General features: G+C 41.0%; 1 protein-coding gene across 2 annotated transcripts in view; it reads left to right on the forward strand.

Annotated features, from left to right (window-relative positions):
• Positions 1-282: 282 nt before the first annotated feature.
• Positions 283-20,614, forward strand: part of acot7 (acyl-CoA thioesterase 7) — a 54,131-nt gene continuing 33,799 nt past the window's right edge. The window contains exons 1-6 of one of the 2 annotated variants that reach the window (XM_070910108.1): positions 283-332; positions 5,659-5,776; positions 7,994-8,150; positions 16,794-16,885; positions 17,218-17,332; positions 18,330-18,416. In XM_070910108.1, the coding sequence (XP_070766209.1) occupies positions 283-332; positions 5,659-5,776; positions 7,994-8,150; positions 16,794-16,885; positions 17,218-17,332; positions 18,330-18,416 (619 nt within the window). Of the gene's footprint in view, positions 333-3,624; positions 3,870-5,658; positions 5,777-7,993; positions 8,151-16,793; positions 16,886-17,217; positions 17,333-18,329; positions 18,417-20,614 lie in introns of those variants that run through there. The other variant, XM_070910107.1, reaches the window with a different exon arrangement.

Raw genomic sequence — 20,614 nt, forward strand, 5'->3', positions numbered from 1 at the left:
TCTTGTAAAACAAGCGTAGCACATTTTTAGACACTTTGAATGAACCACTTCTGCAAAACAATTTAGCCACATTAAACAAAGCATGATAGTTGCGCCTCTGTGAAGTGCAGGTACTTTTCCTCCGGATGACTCATTTCTGAAAGAGACTGTGACCAGAGCAGCCGGCGGACACCGGAGGAGTCTGATCCCCCTCCACACATCTCACAGGGATCGCGCTGCAACACGAGACCAGCAAAACCCCGAGACCTCCTCCTCCTCCTCCTCATAATCACCACCACCACCATGTCGGCACCGCAGGCGCGCGAGGCAGCATCCTCCCTTCAATTATGCAGGTAGGACGTTTGATACGACACATAAGCACATGTGCGAGCAAGCTTCGCATGCCAATAACGTGCTGTTGATCGACAAATGACGAGAACGCCGCGGCCACCGGCGTCGTTGCGTCGTTCCCCCACAGGATTGATAACCCAGATAATCCGCCTCATGGTATAATACACAGCACGCTACTGTCTGCACAGACACGCGGTCTGTATTCTTCCGGTGGTCGGCAGTGATTCATCTAGGCTAGTTACAAATCAAACGGCGTGTTTCCCCGGTATTTAGCCTGTGGGGTCCCGGCAGAGGTGCAGATCATCTATGTCGCATGTCTCATGATGACCTCAACGCGGGTTGCACCGGCAGGACACGCGCTTCAACTACCAAGGACACCTTAAGGTCGCCATCATTATACCGAAACTCCAATAAAAGTTTTATTTTACAGGCCAGGCTTGAATCATTCTGTAAACAGTTTGTCTTGACGGTGTCAGTTACATCGCGTGCAGCTGATCCCTTTCCCCCACAGGTAATACCCAGAGGAAGAACACTGGAAGCAAGCAGCCAGCTACGAGCGATGCAGTGTTAATGTGTCTACTACCTATTCAAATACCTTCGCAATGACTTGGCTTCATAGCTTCAGCAGCATGCGGAGTCTGTTGTACTCGTGCTGGCCAGTAGGTGGAGCCCTGTAGCTCTGTCACAGTACAACAGCTCTGTTTGTACTGAGCTGCTTCCAAAGAATCCCTTGTCAGTTCCTATGAAGTTTTGCAATGTTGTCAAAAAACACAAATCCACATAGTTTGGCCCATAGCTCTACATTCTCCCAAAAAACAGGAGCATTAAAATTACTTTTATGACTTACCGCATCATTCATATGTCCAGTTTTGACTTGTCAGTTGCATTCATTGAAGGCCTGATTTATTTAGCTGCCAGTGCCACACTTTGACACACTGTTCACCCACTCACTGCTTTGTGTATGTTCATATTTTTTACCCTGAATTGTAGTGAAATCACACACTCCCTTCAATTACCCCTGTCAGAAACATCCACAGACGTGTCATGGTGTTTTATTCGTGTATTTAAGGTTCCATATTTGTCTGATGGTGCAGTGTGCTGCAATGCTGAGGCTACTCTTCTGTTTGGAGACACGTCATTGATGCTCTTCTCACTGTACGATTGTTTGACACACACACACACACACACACACACTGTTTCTATTGGCTGCCCTTAGCTGCTTATGTCATATTCAAACATCCGAGCACTTAAGCCACCCTGGGATACATAGACTTCCCATGCCTGGTCATTGCTCTGTCTCCTTCACTCCAACTCCCTGTGTTAAAATGCCTCTAACTCTGGAAAAAACAAGTCACGTCGTCTCTTTTTAAGAAGAGGCGGAGGATGTTATCACATCACCTCCTGTCTCTAAAGTCCACTTATCTGACTTTTTATTACTTCCTATCGACTTAACTTTTTCCAAACCAGAGATGCATTTTTAGGACCATACAAACATATCCTATAACCAAATTGATATAATCCCATATAGAGATTATGTGTATTTGGCTGAATATAGCTTGATTTGCTGTAAATCTTCAGACCTCATTTGGAGTTAGTTTTAACTTTCAGTGAACTCTCCTAAAAGTTTCTTGACTGTAACCCTGCTTTCTTCTTCTAGTTGCTGTCAAAAAACCTCAGACTGCTTAACTCTTTTCTGTACACCTTGGATTGCTGGAATATTGTTGGGGCTTTGATCCTGACACTTGCTGCTTGCTTACAAACGTGGTAATTTAGGTTTAAGCTTACTCTGCTCACCTGCAAGTTGCTTTGGATGAGAGGCATCAGCTAAATGTCTAAAATGCAAATATAACGTGTTTCTCTGGGCAGCTGTTGTTAATACTAATGTCTTTTGATAATTCAACCTTCCTTTTAATGTAAGGGATAATCAACTGGTGTGTATCTGTCCATGCAAACATGCAGAAATGCACATGTAGGCTTGAGGTGTGTGTTTGACAAATACCTGTCTTACCTGGTAATGTAAGATTGCCTGGCTAAAATACAGTTTGATCCCGTTTGTGATGCAGAATCCCCTCCACCCCAGTCAGTTGTTTGTGCTTTGCTGTGCTCTTACTGTCGGGGCTCGGGACAGAAATGACACCAAGATGCGCTTTAATGAGGCTAATTCACAGTTTTTGCCTCTATTCTTCTCGACACAGGTAAAACGTTTTGTGTTTGTTTCAGCAGGCAGCAGAGTTTGACTTAGTCTATTTTATTGGTGTAGCTGGTCCAGACGACATTATAACTAATGAGAATTAATGTGAAAAACTTTTAGGTGTAGTGCGTGGGTGTTACAACTTAAAAACCGATGCATATAGGCAACTGAAAAGTCACACCTTGACCTGTATATAAAGTCTGTATATTGTGTAATATTCATGTAAATATATGTTACACTCACTCACTAATTCTAATCCATTTTGCTGGGTACTTTTAACTACCCAGACAATACCTCATACCTCAGTGATAAAATGCTTGAGCTTGTCAGTGCATTACAAAACAGCACGTACAGAATGAGGAGTTGCTGACATGATGCTCCTGTGAGTTTTCAGTTGTGAATGACTTTAGTGCTACTCTGTATGCAATAGAGGTGATCCATCCAGTACATGAACAGGATTAAAGGGCTGAGGGTCTTTCAGTCTAGCAGGCATTCACCTCTAAATCAACTCTGGAAACAACACGGCAACACTTTTGTTCTTTCAGGTCCCCTTCTTTAAAAGCATTATCAGTGGCTTTCAGACTATGTTAGCATGTTCGTTTGTCTGCCGGTGGGATGTTTATAAAAACCTATGACTAGTTTTGTGTGGAATATGTTAAACAGACATGTCTTGTGGCACTTATATCTGTTGTGGTTGTGATCTTGGTCTGGTATTGTCTGGTTGTTCTAATTCTAGATTTCTTCACTATTGTTGAAGAAAAATCCCATGGAGATATGTTTTCATAAACTAAGCAATTAGGCAGACAGTTTCTGAAAGAAAAAGCACATTCTAACTCAACACAAACAACATTTTAACTTTTAAGTGCGCTTCACGTGCCTCTGGGCCTCTTGGCACATATGTAACTGAGATATTTCTTACTATCTCTGTCAGCTGTGGCGCTCAAACCAAGGTGTGATGATGCCAGATTTTATTGGTCAACTGCTGTCTGTCTGTGCATCACTGGGTGTGTTGAAATCCAGTTTGACCAGTCGTGACGCCCAAGGCGGGGTCAACGTTAACACTGCCATGACATTACTCATGGCAGCAACGTCAGGGCCTAAATTCTCAGGAGATGTGAACATAGAGATCATACAGAAGGGAATTGGGTTAGAGAGTAAGACTGAGAGTCAGTCAGAGTGAAAAGATGCGTTGCTTTAGGCCTCGGAGCAGCAAGGAAGCAGATGAAGTGGATAAGACAGCAGCGGTGGTGGAGAAACGCCAAGCGAGTCAAAGTCAGCAAGTCAGCAGAGATGTCAGGAAAGTTGTGGAGGCAGGAGCTCAGCAGGGCTCTAAATATCAACTCAGCAGGTAGTCCATCTCTGACGCACGCACACACACACACACACACACACACACACACACACAGTTATGCTGAATATACAGGATACAGGATATTTGTGGTTTTCAAACAAAATTGAAGTCATAACAAGAATACTAAAAATACTACTAATGTTTATTTTAAAGATATTTTTTGGGCTTTTGCCTTTAATGGATAGGTACAGATGAGAGAGACAGGAAAGGTGGGAGATAGAGAGGGGATGACATGCAGCAAAGGGCGGTAAGGACTCCACATCCGTGCAAGATGCAGTCCTGAATCTCTACGGGTGTAGATCAAAATGAAGGGCCTCTTACGCCTCTGGCCCACATTCGTTTCAAGACACGGGTCACTGTTAATGGTTGTTCTTAACGGATGTTTGCGCAAAATGCTATGTTGGTATGTGGGTGTGAGTACGGAGTACTCATGATGTAGTAATGACTACTGCTGACTCTGCGTGCGGCTGGCGTGATCCCATCGTAAGATGGTCTCTAGTTGATCTCAAGTTGTCATTTGCAGTCATTTTTGAGGCTGTAGCTTTTTGTGCTGTTGATTGGATTGCAATATATTATAAACAGTGTATAACATTTTTGCTATATGTATATAAATGGAGTGGACAAAATATTAATATGAATTGCATTGTATTGCTATATGCATGGCTATATACAGGAGTTACTAATGTATTTTCAGGTTACTATGTGTGATACAACAATCTCAAGTGTAGTGCTCCTGCTCTGTTCTTGATGCCGGTAAATTGTTACTTAGTGTTGCAATTGTAAAATTCCCCACAAGTCTAAAAGCAGCTCTGACTCATACTGTTTTAGAGGAAGTCATCTGCCTTTCATATAAAAGATAACATTAATCATTTGGCATCAGTTGTAATCTTCAGGTGGTTAATTATTATTGTAACCACACATTAAGCATGACTATTGCACAATCAGTTCTATTAGAAGTAAACACCTTCCTCCTTCCTGTAAAATAGGGGATTGCTAATGATGTCAAGATCAGGATCTTCTCGCTTTTTATTGTACACACACGCACACATACACACACTTTGTAACTCTGAATAACATGATTAGTCAGATGTCAGTGCAACGGTGCGTATCTATGTGTTTTGACATCTGTGACTGAGTATGTAAGCAGATTACATTGTAACTGGTAAGACAAGTTTAACCCACTCACTCAAGAATTGGAAACAGCTGATGTACCTGACAGCACACTGCACCGTCAGCGATAATGACGCTATGTCTGTAGTCATGAGATAGACATGTGGGACATGTTCTTTGAAATTGATGTTGAGCTCAGTATGTGTGCACATGCCATCTGAAAAGTTTATCTAGACGCACATTACAGCAGATATGTTCCTAGATAGTTCTCCTGGCCTTTAGTCAACAAACATGTCAGATTTTTTTCTGTTCTTTTGTTTTTACAGATAAGGTTTCAACAACAACAACAACTGAATAAATCAAAAACTGAATATATCAGGTGATCGAAATGTACTTAGTAACTGCTTAGTGAGTTAAACTGAAAACATACAGCTTATGCACATTCTTTAAACTATGGTAGTGCTGATTTACACATCTTCTGCCCTCCACAGCCCAAGACTGTCTCATGATGTTGACTTTTTTAGAGTAATAAGATACTACCCTTCTTGTCTCTTCCGCAGTTTCACACTCAATATGTTAGTCTGGCTGGTCGGGTCAAGAACTAATGCTACCAACACATGTTGTAATCCTGCCATCAGATCCACAGTAACGCTCACTCATCTTGTCTTTGTTGCAGGATCATGACGCCAAACGACGCCAACATTGTGGGCAACGTCCACGGCGGCATCATCCTCAAGATGATCGAGGAAGCTGGATGCATCGTTGGCACGCGACACTGCAACACACAAAACGGGGTAAGAGACAACAACTATGTTCAGACACTGTGAACTGTGCAATCATACATTTGACCAGTATTTAATGTTCCTTTTCAACACCTGAATAAACAAATAAATATAAAATATAATGGCATAATAGTCTGCAGTGCAGAAATACTCTGCATAGCACAATAAAGGTGAAATTATTATCATTACTTATATGAACCACTTCTTTTATAAATATGGAAAACGTGAAAAAATGGGGAGAAAAATGAAAAAGTGGGCGAAAGAAGAACATTGAAAGTTTCTCTCTCCAGCATGTGAAGGGTCATTGCTTTACTTTAAGGGACTTTGAGCTAAAAAGCTTTTAGAACCACTGCTTTAGATAACGTAAAATGCTTATTTACACACAGTTTGTCCAACACTTAAAAAACTGCTTTATTTAATTTAAGACAGTACTCTTCAAATAATAAGAAAACCATGACAAAAATCCACAGTTCACCTTATTTATTAACAATTTATTAACATTATAACAGCTTTTGAGTCTTTCCAAACTGCATTGCTGCATTAATATATATATGTATTTTTTCAGCATTGCCTCTCCGAGAGTTATTTTCCTTCTCACTGTCTTGGTTTGACTTTTCACCTGGTAAACTTTAACCGACTTTTGACTTGCATCATTCGATTGTCATCTCACCTTCTGCAACAATGTGATCACATTCTGCTGATGTTCCACATCTCACCTCTCAGATAAGACATAAAGACAAACACAATTATGGACACAATGTGCTTTTTCATATTCTACAGTACACATCTGCTTCATAAAGACACAATCAACTATTGTAATAAAGAATGAAAATACTTACAGGTAAGTATATTCTAAAGTATACTTAAAGACAGAATGACTTTCGGCTTTTAAGTTAATTCCGTCAAATTTTAATATGCTGTGCACCATTCATGAATGCATGTTTTTATATGAAATTATATTTCTATTGTTGATGTTTATGTACATCTGTCATATGGGCATGTTTCCAGTCAGTGGTACCATCACAATCAATCAAACTTCAGTTGTAAAGCACCTTTCATACATACAGGTTAGTGCAATTCAAGGCGCTTTACAGAGGACTGATAATAAGACAAATGTAAACAGTAAAAATCTGATTTTCTGACAACCTCTCCTTAAACTAATGCCACCATATAAGACAGGCAAGATTGGGATTTGGGTCAGCAAGATTTTGACCTAGTCTGTACCGTTCATTGATTTTGAAACATTTAAGAACCATTTAACTCATGATCAGTTTTGAACAGTTGCACTTCACAGAAATACACCCTGAACCAGGAAAATACAGAATTACAGGAGAAATGTGTCATGTCTATGGGTCTGAGTTTCTTGCTCATCTTTTTACACTGATTGCAAGAGTTGCACATATTTTGTAAGTGTATGTTTTGTATTGATCTTTTACAGACATCATGGTGCCTTTAAACATATCTGATTAGCATCTCTGTGTTGTGGCCCTGGAGACATCACGGTCTGATGTTGGTGGATACGATTTTTTTCCCACTTCACTCCTGTTTCTTCACCTGGCCTTGCACTTACTTACTTTACTTTTAGCAGCTCAGATGATTAAAGTGAAACACGTCATTGTTGGAAATTGTTAATGTTTTCCATAAGCCCCTCAGCCTTTGCCTTAAATTGTCTGGCACTCATTCTGTTGCTTTCTCTGCCTTAAACATCCTCACTGTAAAACAGCCCAATCAAAATCAAGTGAAAACATTTTAGATATGAGCTTTCTTCTGCTTGAAACAAACATCACTTGATAAGATATTTTAGAATAAGAAACAGGATGTCCAGCTACCAGAAGTCTTGAAACAAGATCAAATTACTTAAAATAAGATCAGTGCTGTTCTTGTTTCTAGATAACAGAGCTTCAAACAGGCAATACCTATATAGAGATTTTAAATCTTCAACAATATTCAAGTTGGGAGACGTGTGTGCTAACCACTGAGCCACCATGCCAACTGACTACTGGTGCTGTGGCTCTAGCCATGGCAATGTTAATGAGTGGGTCCACCACTTTTGTCCAGACTGAAAGATCTCTGGCTTTCAAACCAAATTCTCCAGCAGATTGTTTAGGAACAAAAATGTCAGATACTTGCTAATGCTGTTACTTCTCGTACCATAACCTTTTTTGCACTGTTGCGAATGTGTGTATAATATGTTCTATATGTTTTAAGTAGGCTGTTTTTTCTCTCCAGGACCGCTGCTTGGCAGCTTTGGTTCGGGTGGAGAAAACAGAGTTCCTGTTCCCTGTGTTCATTGGCGAGGTCGCCCACGTCACCGCTGAGATCACTTACACCTCCAAGCACTCACTAGAGGTGCAGGTCAAAGTCATGGCTGAGAACATACTTACAGGTGACTCATTTGGATGTTGTTGGCATTTGATACTTTGGCAACGGGCATGTACCACATAGCAAACTTCAGGCATTCCTTAAACTGTTTCGATAATATGTTCAAATGAGTGGTGAAATGAAATGTCATTCTAGGCAAATTACTAAAATGCTGCGTTTGTTTATAGAAGTAATATTCATAATGCCGTTACACCTCAAATATGATGAATTCAAAAAAGAGTTTTGAATTCTGAGTATATTGTTTGAACCTGCTGCCTCACCTGCGCAGCAGCGTTCACCTTTAGCCTCATTCTTGCCCACATCGCCGCAGAGGAGAAAAGAATGACGAAATTCAGGTGCAGGTATTCACTGGCAGGTACACAAACACACACAAGGATACACACCCACATACACACATAAAAATACTTGCCACCTACAATATATGCTATAATAACTAGGCCTGCAACTAATGATAATTTTCATTATTGATTAATGTGTTGGTTATTTCACCTGACTGGTCTAAAAAAATTCAGAAAATACTGAAAATGACCATCACAATTTCCCAAAGCCCAAGATGACATCTTAATTTTACAGTAACATAAAACAGAGAAAAGCAGCAAATTCTCATTTTGAAGAAGCTGGAGTTTTACTCTGTCAGTCAGTTATCAAAGTAGTTGTCGATTTGTTTTCTAACAATCGACTAATCCATTAATCAGCTGATTGTTTCAGTTCTGTTGTCTTTGTCTCTTCATTCATCTCTCCCTTGTATTGGTGTGCATTTCTCTGGATGTATCTCTTTGCTCAAAGTGTGACATGGACCAGAGACAAGTTAGAGTTAAAGTGTATTTAAACCAAAATAACTACTTACAAAAGGTTAAGCATGGGGTGTGTAGGTGAGCGTGTTTGTGTTTTTGGTCAGTTTTTTTAAATTGGAAAAAGTGTAATTTGTCCAAATGCTGGATATATACATAGAGTCTGGTCAGGTCAGGAGGGAAATAAATGACCTCACTGTGATGTTCTGCTGTGTGATCAGTAGAGGGCAGCACACAGTAAGTAACGCAGCCCTGAGAAGCATGAAAGATGAAACACTGCTTTCATGAGGTTCTGCATTATGTGATGTGACAGGGGAATAGAAACTAAGAGCCATGTTGGTATCCAGTTTTAGAATGTTTGCCAAGTGGTGCAGTCTGTAATTCTTGTTTATTATTAAGGTATGTGCACATTTAATGTGCGCCATGCACTCAAAAAAGCATGCACACACATATATGTATGCAGGCTTACACACACAAACACACAGTCCCTTGAGTAAAGGCACAGAGAGGATCACATTGGGCTGACCTAGCGCTATCTCTGAACCTTTAAATGCCAGTGGCAACAGCGATGCACAGACTGTCTGTAACAACCAGATGTAATATGCTGACTGTACTATAACTGCTTGAAATCATGTCTACATCTATTAATACATGTATAGACAATATATCAGTATATAATGCTGGTTGAGAAACTACTGCAGCATCAGAGCAGCCTGTCCATCTTCAAGAGAGTAATAGACAGTGAGAGAGGCCGAAAGAGGGAGAGAAAGGTAGTGAGACAGAAAGACAGATGTGAGGAGAGAGTCAGACAGGCATGTCTGTCATATGGGCAAAAAGACAGCAGAGGGAATGAAAGAGGAAGAACAAGTGAGAGTAGGGGGGAGATAGAAAGAAGGATGAAGGAAAGGAGGTGTGAGAAACAAAAGAAGTATCCCCTAGACAGCCGTTGCCCTAGCAACAGGCTTGTACTGGTTGGTTGGCTGGTTGCTGGGCTGGAAGCAGGTTGACGGAGGTGGAGGCAGAGATATGAGATGACAGGTGGAGAGCAGTGTACGTACGCACAGGCATCGACACGGACAGCCCGCTTACAGAACATGGCCTGTCAGGAAGGACCCCGAAGAGGGAAGATCAGGAAGAGAGCTGATGGAAAGAATACTCTCAAGGCACCATTTGGTTTGATGCACATAACAGGATTCATGATTCAGTGCAGTCATAACATCTGAATAAAATGGAATTCATGGTTTATTCCTGTATTCTATATTTATTCATAAAGAGGGCAAAAACAAGTCGCTCTTGTAAACCTTCTATATTTTACCAAGACATCCTAATATACTTTGTTATAAATATCAGATAGTTCCACTTTTAGACGCACATTTTAACATTTCTTTACTAAATTAGCATACATTCCCACCATATTAACATTTTATGTCAACAAGGGAACCTACATTATTCTGTGTGGGCCAAACACAACATCTATTATGGGATTTGCTCACTTTATAGCCCAAATGAAACTGATTCATATTTAACACCATCATGTGTCGGTCTAACAAGTACAACACATATTAAACATCTATCCCAATCTCGGAAAATTAAATAGCAGTATATAGATATTATTTTCCAGCACTGTTTACAGTGAGCAGATTAGTTTATGTCCTCAAATCAGAAATACAAGCAGCAACAACATCAGAGATAGAGGAGAGGCTGCGGCTTGGTGGTCTATTAGGTCATAGCTATAGGAAGTAGGTCATATATGTGTTTATACTGTATATGGCTGTGTGCATTTGAGTTGACACAGCTGTTATCCATACAAACCTATGGATGTCTGTGTGTTTTTATGGATTTATTTCTATCCAAACCTCAGAAGAATTGTCCGTTCTTATTCACAGTATGTGGGGCTGTGTAAATCTATGGCGGAGCATATGTTGTGGTTTGTGTACATGTTAAGGTTTTTGAAGGTGGATTTGTGCAGAAGCTCATTCATATGTCAATAACTGTGAGAAAGGTTACGTTAGATTTTCTCTTTGCGCCTTGCATTTCAATGCATCATTTTGCGGATGTGTGTTTTTGCGTAATGCATGTGGAACATAGTATGTACATGCACAGTGGGTGTGTGCATCTGTACTGTATACATGCATGTGTGTGCACGGGCATCTGTGTGATTTCATCAGTGTTTGGCCCTTTAAAAGGTTCCTGCGGGGCCGAGGGGGAAGAGAAGATAACGGGAGCAGACATTATTTGCTTCTGTCATGTCGGCTTAGCGTCAGTCCTCACACACTGTGGCCCAGTCAGACACGGACGCCAAGTGGATGTACCTGCACACATGCTGCGACACGACGCGCGCACTTACCCCACACATACTGACACACACACACGCGGTTGTGTAGGGACAACCTGCGTGCATACAGAGCCTGATATGCACATGCTGACACATTCTGCATAGAAAAAGTCACACACCTACACATTCTCACACCCACACAGATGCACACTGAGCACACACACTTCCCATCTTTCTAAAAGAAGTCTCAAACTGAGGCAGGTCTGGCAGGGTTTTACACGTTCCCGGCTAGATCTTTTCCCAGACAGAAACAGGAACGCAGGAGAAGGAATTTTACTGTTTGGTTGTAGACTTGCCTATGTGGTTTCTGTTTATATGTGTATGCACCTTTGTGAACATTAGAGGGTCTGCGTTGGTGCAGCCATGCATGTTCTTGCAGCTTTGTGTATACGTAAACGTGCATGCTCCTTGTGCACTGCGACAGTATGTATATTAAGCTCTGTGTGCGTGCATCTTTGTATTTATGCATTCATGTTTATGCCACGTGTGCGCGTGTTGGGGGAGGAGGCAAGCATCCAGGTTCCACAGTCAGTCAGGCAGCATCTCGTCAGGCAGGCCTCAGTCACGGCCCCCCAGGGGAAGGCTGCCTACTGTGGGCACGAGCCGTGATGATTGTCCCCGCTGGGGGGATCGCACATGCGCACTAACATACACACATGCGCACTCACCCACAGACCCACACACATTGCCACACACAGATTTGCATATACCCATGTATGTACAAACATGCATGAACATACACATGCATACCTAGAAAACTGCGCAGTCTCATAAACTCATATACATGCACACACACACACACACACACACACACACACACACACACACATATACATATCCTACATAATATACATGGATCCACTTTAGAGAACTGCATGTGCATGTGCTCAGGCACACACACACACACACACACACACACACAATCAGGTTTTTGCGCACACACAGGCAAAGATCTGCAGATGTGAGATTGCCACACAAAGAAAAAACACTGCACATTCATGTATGAATACACACTCACGTGTGCACAGCCACACTTGGAAACAAACACACATGTACACAAAAGTCCCACAGAGGTAATAATGCTTGTATTGCATGCAAACTCAGGCACGCATTTGCATAAACACAGCATACACAGATCGTGCCCCCTCAACGCACACACACATGCATAGACAGTGCTGAGAGCGATGCATTGTGGGTTGAGGCTTAAAATAAGCATGACAGTTCCTGCCATGATCCTAGTGGGTCACACGACTTCACGTACTGAAAGAGTGCTACGTGAACATACACACACACGATCAAAAAAAGTATACTTTTAGGTTTATGATCTGCAGCTCAGTTCTTTATTATCTTTATTTATTATTCAGTTGTCATTAACACCCACAGCAGGAGAAATAAGATGTGTAACTTTTATGATGTAAAATCTATCAAATCAAAATTTAAACATTGAAAAAGAGAGGATGATGAAGAAGATGAAGAGAAGAATTTCCTGAGGGCATAACTGAGCAGGACAGACAACACTACGACAAATTAAAGGTCATTTGAGTACAACTGAAAACTTTTATGTGTGTTTATGTTTATGTAGAATCAGTCTGCAATCCATCAGCTGCGGAGCAGCTTTTTGTTTTACAGTTGGGTCTCTCAGTTTTGAATGCTGCTTGAGAAGGGAAGCGCTCACAATAACAACATTCAATACTAAATCTTGTACAGTTGAAATATATCATAATGCTAAAATTGAGCATTGGATATTCCTTTTCAGTCAAAATGCTCCATCCCCAAACTCTACTCCTGGCATGATTTAATGTATTTCTATCAGGCTGTAACATCCCCCAATGGGACTTTACTCTAGTTAAAAGTAATGGAGCCTTGGCTCAGCACAATGGAAAATCTGTGGTTTTGATCATGGGGATCAAGCACTAAGAACGATCCATGCTGCACTGTCTCTGAGCCCGGAACATGCTGTTCAGTAAAGAGAAAAGAAAACAAGGGGTTTTTTTTTCTGCTCGGAGGAAGAATGAAGGGTAGTGGGTAAGAGTCAAAGAGGAGAGCAGAGCAGAGGGGGGAACAAGTAAAAGACAGCAATAAATCAAGTGAAGGCGCTTCAGCTGAAAGAAATGGATGAGGGCGAAGCGGACGGGAAGGGAAAGAAATTGTGGAGGAGGAAAGGAACGACAAGATGAGAGATGAAAGATCTTAGGATAGTGCGGACTGGGATTCAGGACTGTTCAAAGTCTTTGAGAACAGAAAATGTGCACTGAGGAAATTTCAAGAATGGTGTGAAGTAATGATTGATGCCTTAAACGTAGATTAGAGGGGATCGGATGATGCATAAGTAGTGCTGGAGGGATGTTTTCCCCACTTAAGCACCCATGTGAATACTCAAATCAGTACCCACAAATGCTCTAATTTATAATTAAATATGACAGAGCATAGTGTTTGGGAATCCTGCTGCCTATCATATAGTTACAAAAAAAGCACAGGCTGCCTGTGCCGGTGCTATTTGTTTTGTAGTTAATACCTGGTGCCTGTAGTCAGCTGAAAGTTTCAGACAATCTGATTAATTTGATTTGTTTTGTTTTTACTTGTCCCGCAGCAGACGGCCAGACTCTGTGGCTGTAGTTTCCATTGCTTACATCAGTATGTTTTATTACTGCTTATGGTAAAGTGCTTTCTGTTTGCTGACGTTATACTCCTGTAAAATCAGCCAAGTGATGTTAGTTGGATTGTCTGCGGTGTAATATCCTTCCGCTCACATGCACTTGTCTTCCTGCGCGTTCATGCACTCAGTGCACTGCTGCCCCAATACACCATCAACTTAAAGAAAAGTACCTGCCACTGCCGGGTGCTATTTGTCTCAGCTGTCATCACAGCCACAAAGCCACTGTGCTAGTAGCCAGACTATTGAGCATTGTGCCGAGTGTCGAAATTTGAGGGAGCAGATTTATGGAGCTTGTATTCAGGGTGGATGCAGCCAAAACCTTCCAATTCGCTAATGCTAACTAAGTAAGCCAGCTGTCCCTCCTGCTAGTCGAGACCCCTCCTTCGTGACTGCATTCAGTTGTGTGTAATCACATAGAAACCAACACATACAATAAGTCCATTTCTCAGTATTGATCACATTTTTCTACAGGCATTTTAACAATACAAACAAGATGAATGGAAGCGAGATAAAATGTTATGTGGTCTGTCTCAAGTTGGTTCTCCGTTAACAAAGTGCATAATACTGTATGTGCTCTTTTTATAAGGCATACTAGGAAGATAATAAAGGTGCAGTCCAGGCGATGACATGGTCTGACAATGACATTGTCTTCATTTGATGCAGAGGGATTTGGAATTCAAAGCCGGTTCCCTGCTTACATTCTGGTCAAAAAGGTCATCAGTCGAACTGGGAATGGTTCTTAGCCGGCTGTTTCATTCCAGTGCTTCACCCTCCACCCTCTGTCCCTCTCTCGCTCCTCCTCCTCCTCCTCCTCCCTCCGTCCTAAACACAGTTCACTTAAAAGGTCCAGCAGGAGCTAATAATAGACTGGAGTCACTCCGTCTTGGTGGAGTCAAGGATATGTAAATATGCCTTTTTCCTGTGGGCAACTTCCTGGTTGTTGGCAAGGGGTGGCAGCCAATGAGAGGAGGAGGAGAGAAGTGCGGTCGGCATGGCAACGCGGCCCAGCTGTCTGCACGGCTTTAACTTGGGTGTAAAATGCAAATGTTATTCCCCAAGAGTAGCCTGCCATAAGTCGCTGCTCCCACGCTCTTCTCTTAACTTCACATTTCCTTCTGCAAAGTCTGGTTTACCGTTGATCACAGCGCACACAGTCACAATTCTTCATCTTCATCAAGATGTCTTTATTTCCGAGATGTCCTATTTTTATATCTTTGGATATTTGGATGCAGTGCACATTTATACAGCCATAATGTATGTTCTATGTATTTGACACAAGCATGTGTAGCATGTGTAGTAAAATTATGGGCAAAGCAACTATTTTTATATGAGTTTATGAATTAGAATTATTGGATAGTAAAAATAGTACTTAAATTAATCTGAATATAAACCTTATCAGCCCTAACAAGACACATTAACCCACCCAAGTTCATCAGATGGTGCAGCCACAAGTGATAATGCTTTAAGACAGTGATTTCATTTGAACCTGCTGGCCCTGTGCTGCCTTTAATCTGCGTGCCTCCCTTGTGTGCCATAACAACACAACCTCAAAATAGCCCCTCTCTCTCTCTCTGTTAGCAAATTAAGAGAAAAAGTGTAGGCAGAATAGAACAGATATCACTATGGCAACCTCTTTGTCTGATTGCTATGAGATGGGATTTCCAGTTTTGGCTTCTGATCATCTGGTTCTGAAGTTTCTGTAGGAATGCAGAGCTAATGCTACAGCCTCCAACCACCAAAAGGTTTCACATGGATGGAGGTATATGGAAATATCAGATCGTATATCTATTCACAGGAGGACGCGTATATGAACTTCTCTCATTGATGATGAAGATCGTTTTATTTAGGGATTTGCAAGAGAGGAAAATCTAAGGAATAAAATTTTTTCAACATTTTTCCAAAATATTCATATACACATGACAAAAAATGAAACATAATATCCAGAAATGCACGGAAAAATGGAACAAGACTTTAAATATCTAATGTCTAAACAGGGAAACTACTCAAATAATTGTCCGTTATTTCAAAAGGAGTACTAAATACTCCAATAATGATCATTATTTTCTGACCTTTCTTATCACTAATAGATGGTCACTTTGCCCCAAAGATTAGATTAAACCTGACATATAAAAATATCATTCAACACTTCATGTTTGTCAGTCCAAATGAGGTTTGGTTAAAGAGCAAAACAAAAGTAAGTAAGTTGCACTGGAATGATGAAGTGTGTCAGATACAATGATTTTTTTCAGTTGACACCTTCTTATATTTTCACCTACATCTTAAATAAAGTTGCTCATGAAAACCTTTTCAGTCGTCGCAGATGTCAACACCTCACCGTGTTTCTGTATCTTTTGGCTGTCAAAGGAATGAACGTCACAATGTAAATATTTGCACAGAGAATTTAATGAGAGAGTTGCCATTATATTTCAACCATTTTATAATCACAACATGAGAATGCAGAAAGTTCAGGATTTAGGGATTATGCTAAACCTTGCACTAACGGAGGGACTGAGTTTACTGAATGCGAGCATGTGTTCTGAGTAGACATGAATGATTGTCTTTGAACAAAGACCTCATTTGTTTTCTGCTCCTTTTGTTTGCAGAAGAGAGACCACTGGATTTGTTAAAAACTGGATTGGCTTTTATTGGGGTGTTAATAAGTGTCTGTTTTGACAACAGCTGTTTCAAAATTGTTTGCTCCATTGTTGTTTTATTTAAAAGACATGTCAAAACTTCTTGCTTATTGGTTTACAGTCTCAAAGCTCAGAGAAAATTGTGTCAGTTTATTTGCTGGAAGAAAGCTGTAAAAGTCATTACTGACATTTCCATCGGTACAAGAATTCAACCTTTTCTCTGTGACTGCAGGTGCCAAAAAGCTGGCCAACAAGGCAGCGCTGTGGTACGTCCCCTGCTCTCTGCAGAATGTCGACAAGATCATGGAGGTGCCGCCCATCAAGGTACATGGAAACTTGGTTGCTCTGACCTTCGTGGACCGAAGTTTGGCATTTTACCTGTCAGCTTCTCTCTGTCTCTATCTGACTCTGTCCCTCCGTATGTATCAGAAATAACACGACCACAAGTCAGGGAGAGGGGATCCATGAGAGAGGCCATCTGGTCAAGATAAAAATAATGACATTTCACGGTGTGAAAGGTCCATTTCACTTGTCTTGTTTGTCTTGATTGTCAATGTGGTAAAATGATTTACTTACACTGCATGCATCAATGCAGAGACAGGGAGTGGGTGTGTACAGCTGTGCATACGTTCATACTGTATACGTTCTGTATGTAGTATGCCAGTGCAGAGAAGGAGGAGGAGGGCAGAAAGCGCTATGAGGCTCAGAAGATTGAGAGACTGGAGACCAAAGCGAGGATTGAAGAGGTGATGCCATCTCCTCCCAACCCAGGTAACATCCTACCGCAGAGTCCTCAAATCAAATCCTAACATGCAGTTAATATACAACAGAAATCGGAGGTGTAGATGATGTTTTTTCTCCCACGTGGATTTAAAGATGTTGCAAATACCAGCTGAAATTCCTTCTTATGTCTGTTATGATTGATGCTGACTTTATCACTGAAAGTGTCATTATGGTTTAACCTTCAAATACTGTAACACAGAGGCACTACACACACGTATTTGAGCCTGAATTGATATCCATTTTTTTGTCGTACAATCAATGTGCAGGAATATAAGTAGGTGTAGTGGTTGTAGTAACAGGAGAACATTCAGGTACACATAATACAGGACACCATGTTCTGTGTCAGTGTATGTATTTCCATTGCTGTACCTTTTACAACTCAGTGCTGCGATAATGAACTGCAGCATGAAGTCAAAAACAAATATTTTCTTCAACCTAAGACATTTTACTTTAGCTGGCTCAGATAATATGTCTGAATGGTTGGTTTAGACATTCAGATAAATTAGATTTTTCTGTAAAAAACACTGAAACAAATATTTAAGTTGACATATTATTGCTAAATACTGAAGTAAAATAATGTCTATGGAGTAAGAGAAGAATCCCTCATGTGTTTTCAGTAGCAAATGTACTGTGTTGAACTGCCTCTAACTTGTACCTTTCGCTAAATATTACGATTTTGTTAAATAACAGTTAAGTTGAACAAAGGTGCATATTTGCCCTGTAAATGCATTCAGTTATTGTAATAGTAAAATTGATAACTATTTCTCTAATTTTGTCATGTTCACTCAACCGCAGAGGATCCACCCAAAGGTATGTTACCTTGTTTCCAGGCTGCATGTCGGTACAGTGACTTTAGCGGGGCAGCATACGGAAGCATGTAGTTTTTGTCAGTGTTGGCTTGCTTGGGCAAAATACACACAACAACAAGTTTTCCAATGCAATTTTTTCTCACATTTCTTTTGTTGTTTGTGCATTTTCATTGCAGAACAACACACAGTTGGCTTCAGCCAGTCCAGTCTGATCCATTTGGTGGGCCCGTCTGACTGCACACTGCATGACTATGTTCATGGAGGTGAGTCTAACTGTTTCTTTTGCATTTCCAGATTGTCGGTTGAGCAGGTCATTAGGTGGTGACTTTCAATGTTAATGCCAGAAAGTTGCAGAGTCAGTTCCAGAGTCCATCTGTGAGAAAAGTGAGGAATCTTTAACGGGCCATTAAGCAATTCTTTTGATATCAGCAATAAATGAAATGACCTCCTACAATGTGAGAGGGGTCCCTCATGGTGTCAAACCCACTTTTAGCTCATTGTTTTGGTTCTCCCACCAAACACTGTATGTTTGAGTCTCTTGGCTCTCATCATCACCCCCCCCCCCCCCCCCCCCCCCCACAGCAGGCAGCCAAAAACAACAAGCTGGGTGAACACTTCCTGCCCAGCTTGAAAAAGGAGAGAGCTGGTAAACCAGTGACTGGTGAAGAAAGTCAATCATATAGTAGCAAAACACCCAGATATTTTACAGTTTGCTATCAGTTTAGCACTTGATAAGCCAATATTATCCCAGGGGTGTGTTTATTTTTGTTTTTCTGCCCCCTAGTGCTCAAAAATAACTTAATTCAGTTTTTGCCAGTGACTAAAGTGTTCAATACAACAATGAGTGGTTGATGTTTACCTGAAATATTTTCTAAAATGCACTGAGGGGTGCATGAAACCCTGTATGCTAAGAGGATGTGACTCCTCTTCTCAATTAAGCCGACCAGTCAGTCTGAATTTATCTTCGGAAGAGGCCACTGTTCAGTCTGACTAACCTCTGTACTCTCTGTTAGCAGAGAAATAGGCTACAGATTCAGTGTAATTTAGTGTGAATTATATATATTTGTTTATACAAGGAAGCTGCATTGCAGTAAGCTTGCAGGAAGTATACTGTAGGTCTCTTGTGATAGCTACATGCAGTCTGCTTCAGTCTCCTGGAGAAACACTCCCATATATGTAACTCAAAGGGAGATATGCGAAATAAATCTAAGACTTTACTGAACCACAGAGTGGTGAATTTAGATTTATTCTAATTTCAGAGCCACTTGGTCTCAAGTATCTGCCAGTTTTCTTTGTCATTGTCACACATGTGAAACAAAGAGCTCATGAACGGCATCAGGCGGTTTGGTATTCAAGGCAGGGACAGACCTGACCATCCGCAGCCTCAGTACAGTATGTGATCCTGCAGGGGAGAGAATGAAACAGAGACACCAACAGCAGAGAACAGATAGAAGGGAGTGCAAAGACACGGAGGGAGAGAGATTTATAGGAGAAGAAGAATAAAGATATACGTTGAGGTAAGGAAAGATAGAATGTGAGGAGTAAAGAAACATCTGTAAGGAGTGATCAAACATTTCACAATCACACACTCACATATGCAGTATACAGCGTGTTCACAGGATCTACATCATTCCATCTATTCCACCTTCAGTGGTTTGCTTACGAATCAAGGTTCCTCCCAGTTTTATAGCCTTTGGCGTTAACCCCCGGACTGTGCGCTGGCACAGCGTGTCCTGTGGCAGCACAGAAGAAATACTGCTGAATTTAATCCAAAGTGAAACGTCCTTGAAAGAATTTTATGGCTTTTAGTACTAAAGTTCTCCTTTTTTTAATTTTTTTTATAGAACTTAATTTTTCGCTTTTTGATTTAACCACATGAACAAGAGACATGACACACAAATCTATCACAACCAAACAAACAACAACAGTTCCTCCTCAAATCACACACGCTCTCTGTCAGTTTCTCTAGCAGGGAAAATAAATAAAAAATGAAAGTAGGTAAAGATAATAAAAAGAGGGAGGAATTAAATTGATTAAAAGAAGAGAGAAGGAAATTTAAATTAATAAATGATTGGGTTAAAGAGTTAAGAGGCCGACGGCAGAATGGGAGTGATCCCAGCAGCACTGAGAGAGGAGAAGTGGGAAATTGCCAGACGAATGCAGCTCATTAAGTCACGTGTAATAATGTTCTCCTAAGTGAATGGATGAGTGAAGTGAGAATAAAAATGAGTCGTTCTGTAATGTCTCCCAGTTTTTGGGAGTGAGTGTGAATTCTTTGTTGCAGTGAGCAATTGTCCTGTATTTGTGTGTATGTGTGCACTGTTGCGTAGCTGAAATAACGGCTCGGCTTGTTGTAGTTCTGTGCTACTTGCGTTGACAGCACTCTGTGCTGTTATGAGCATGGCTGTAATGGTGAAGAACAGAATGACGAAGACGAAGCAGGAAATAGACAACTAGAACA

This window comes from Enoplosus armatus, chromosome 8 (assembly GCF_043641665.1).
Source record: "Enoplosus armatus isolate fEnoArm2 chromosome 8, fEnoArm2.hap1, whole genome shotgun sequence".
Classification (NCBI taxonomy): Eukaryota; Metazoa; Chordata; class Actinopteri; order Centrarchiformes; family Enoplosidae; genus Enoplosus; species Enoplosus armatus.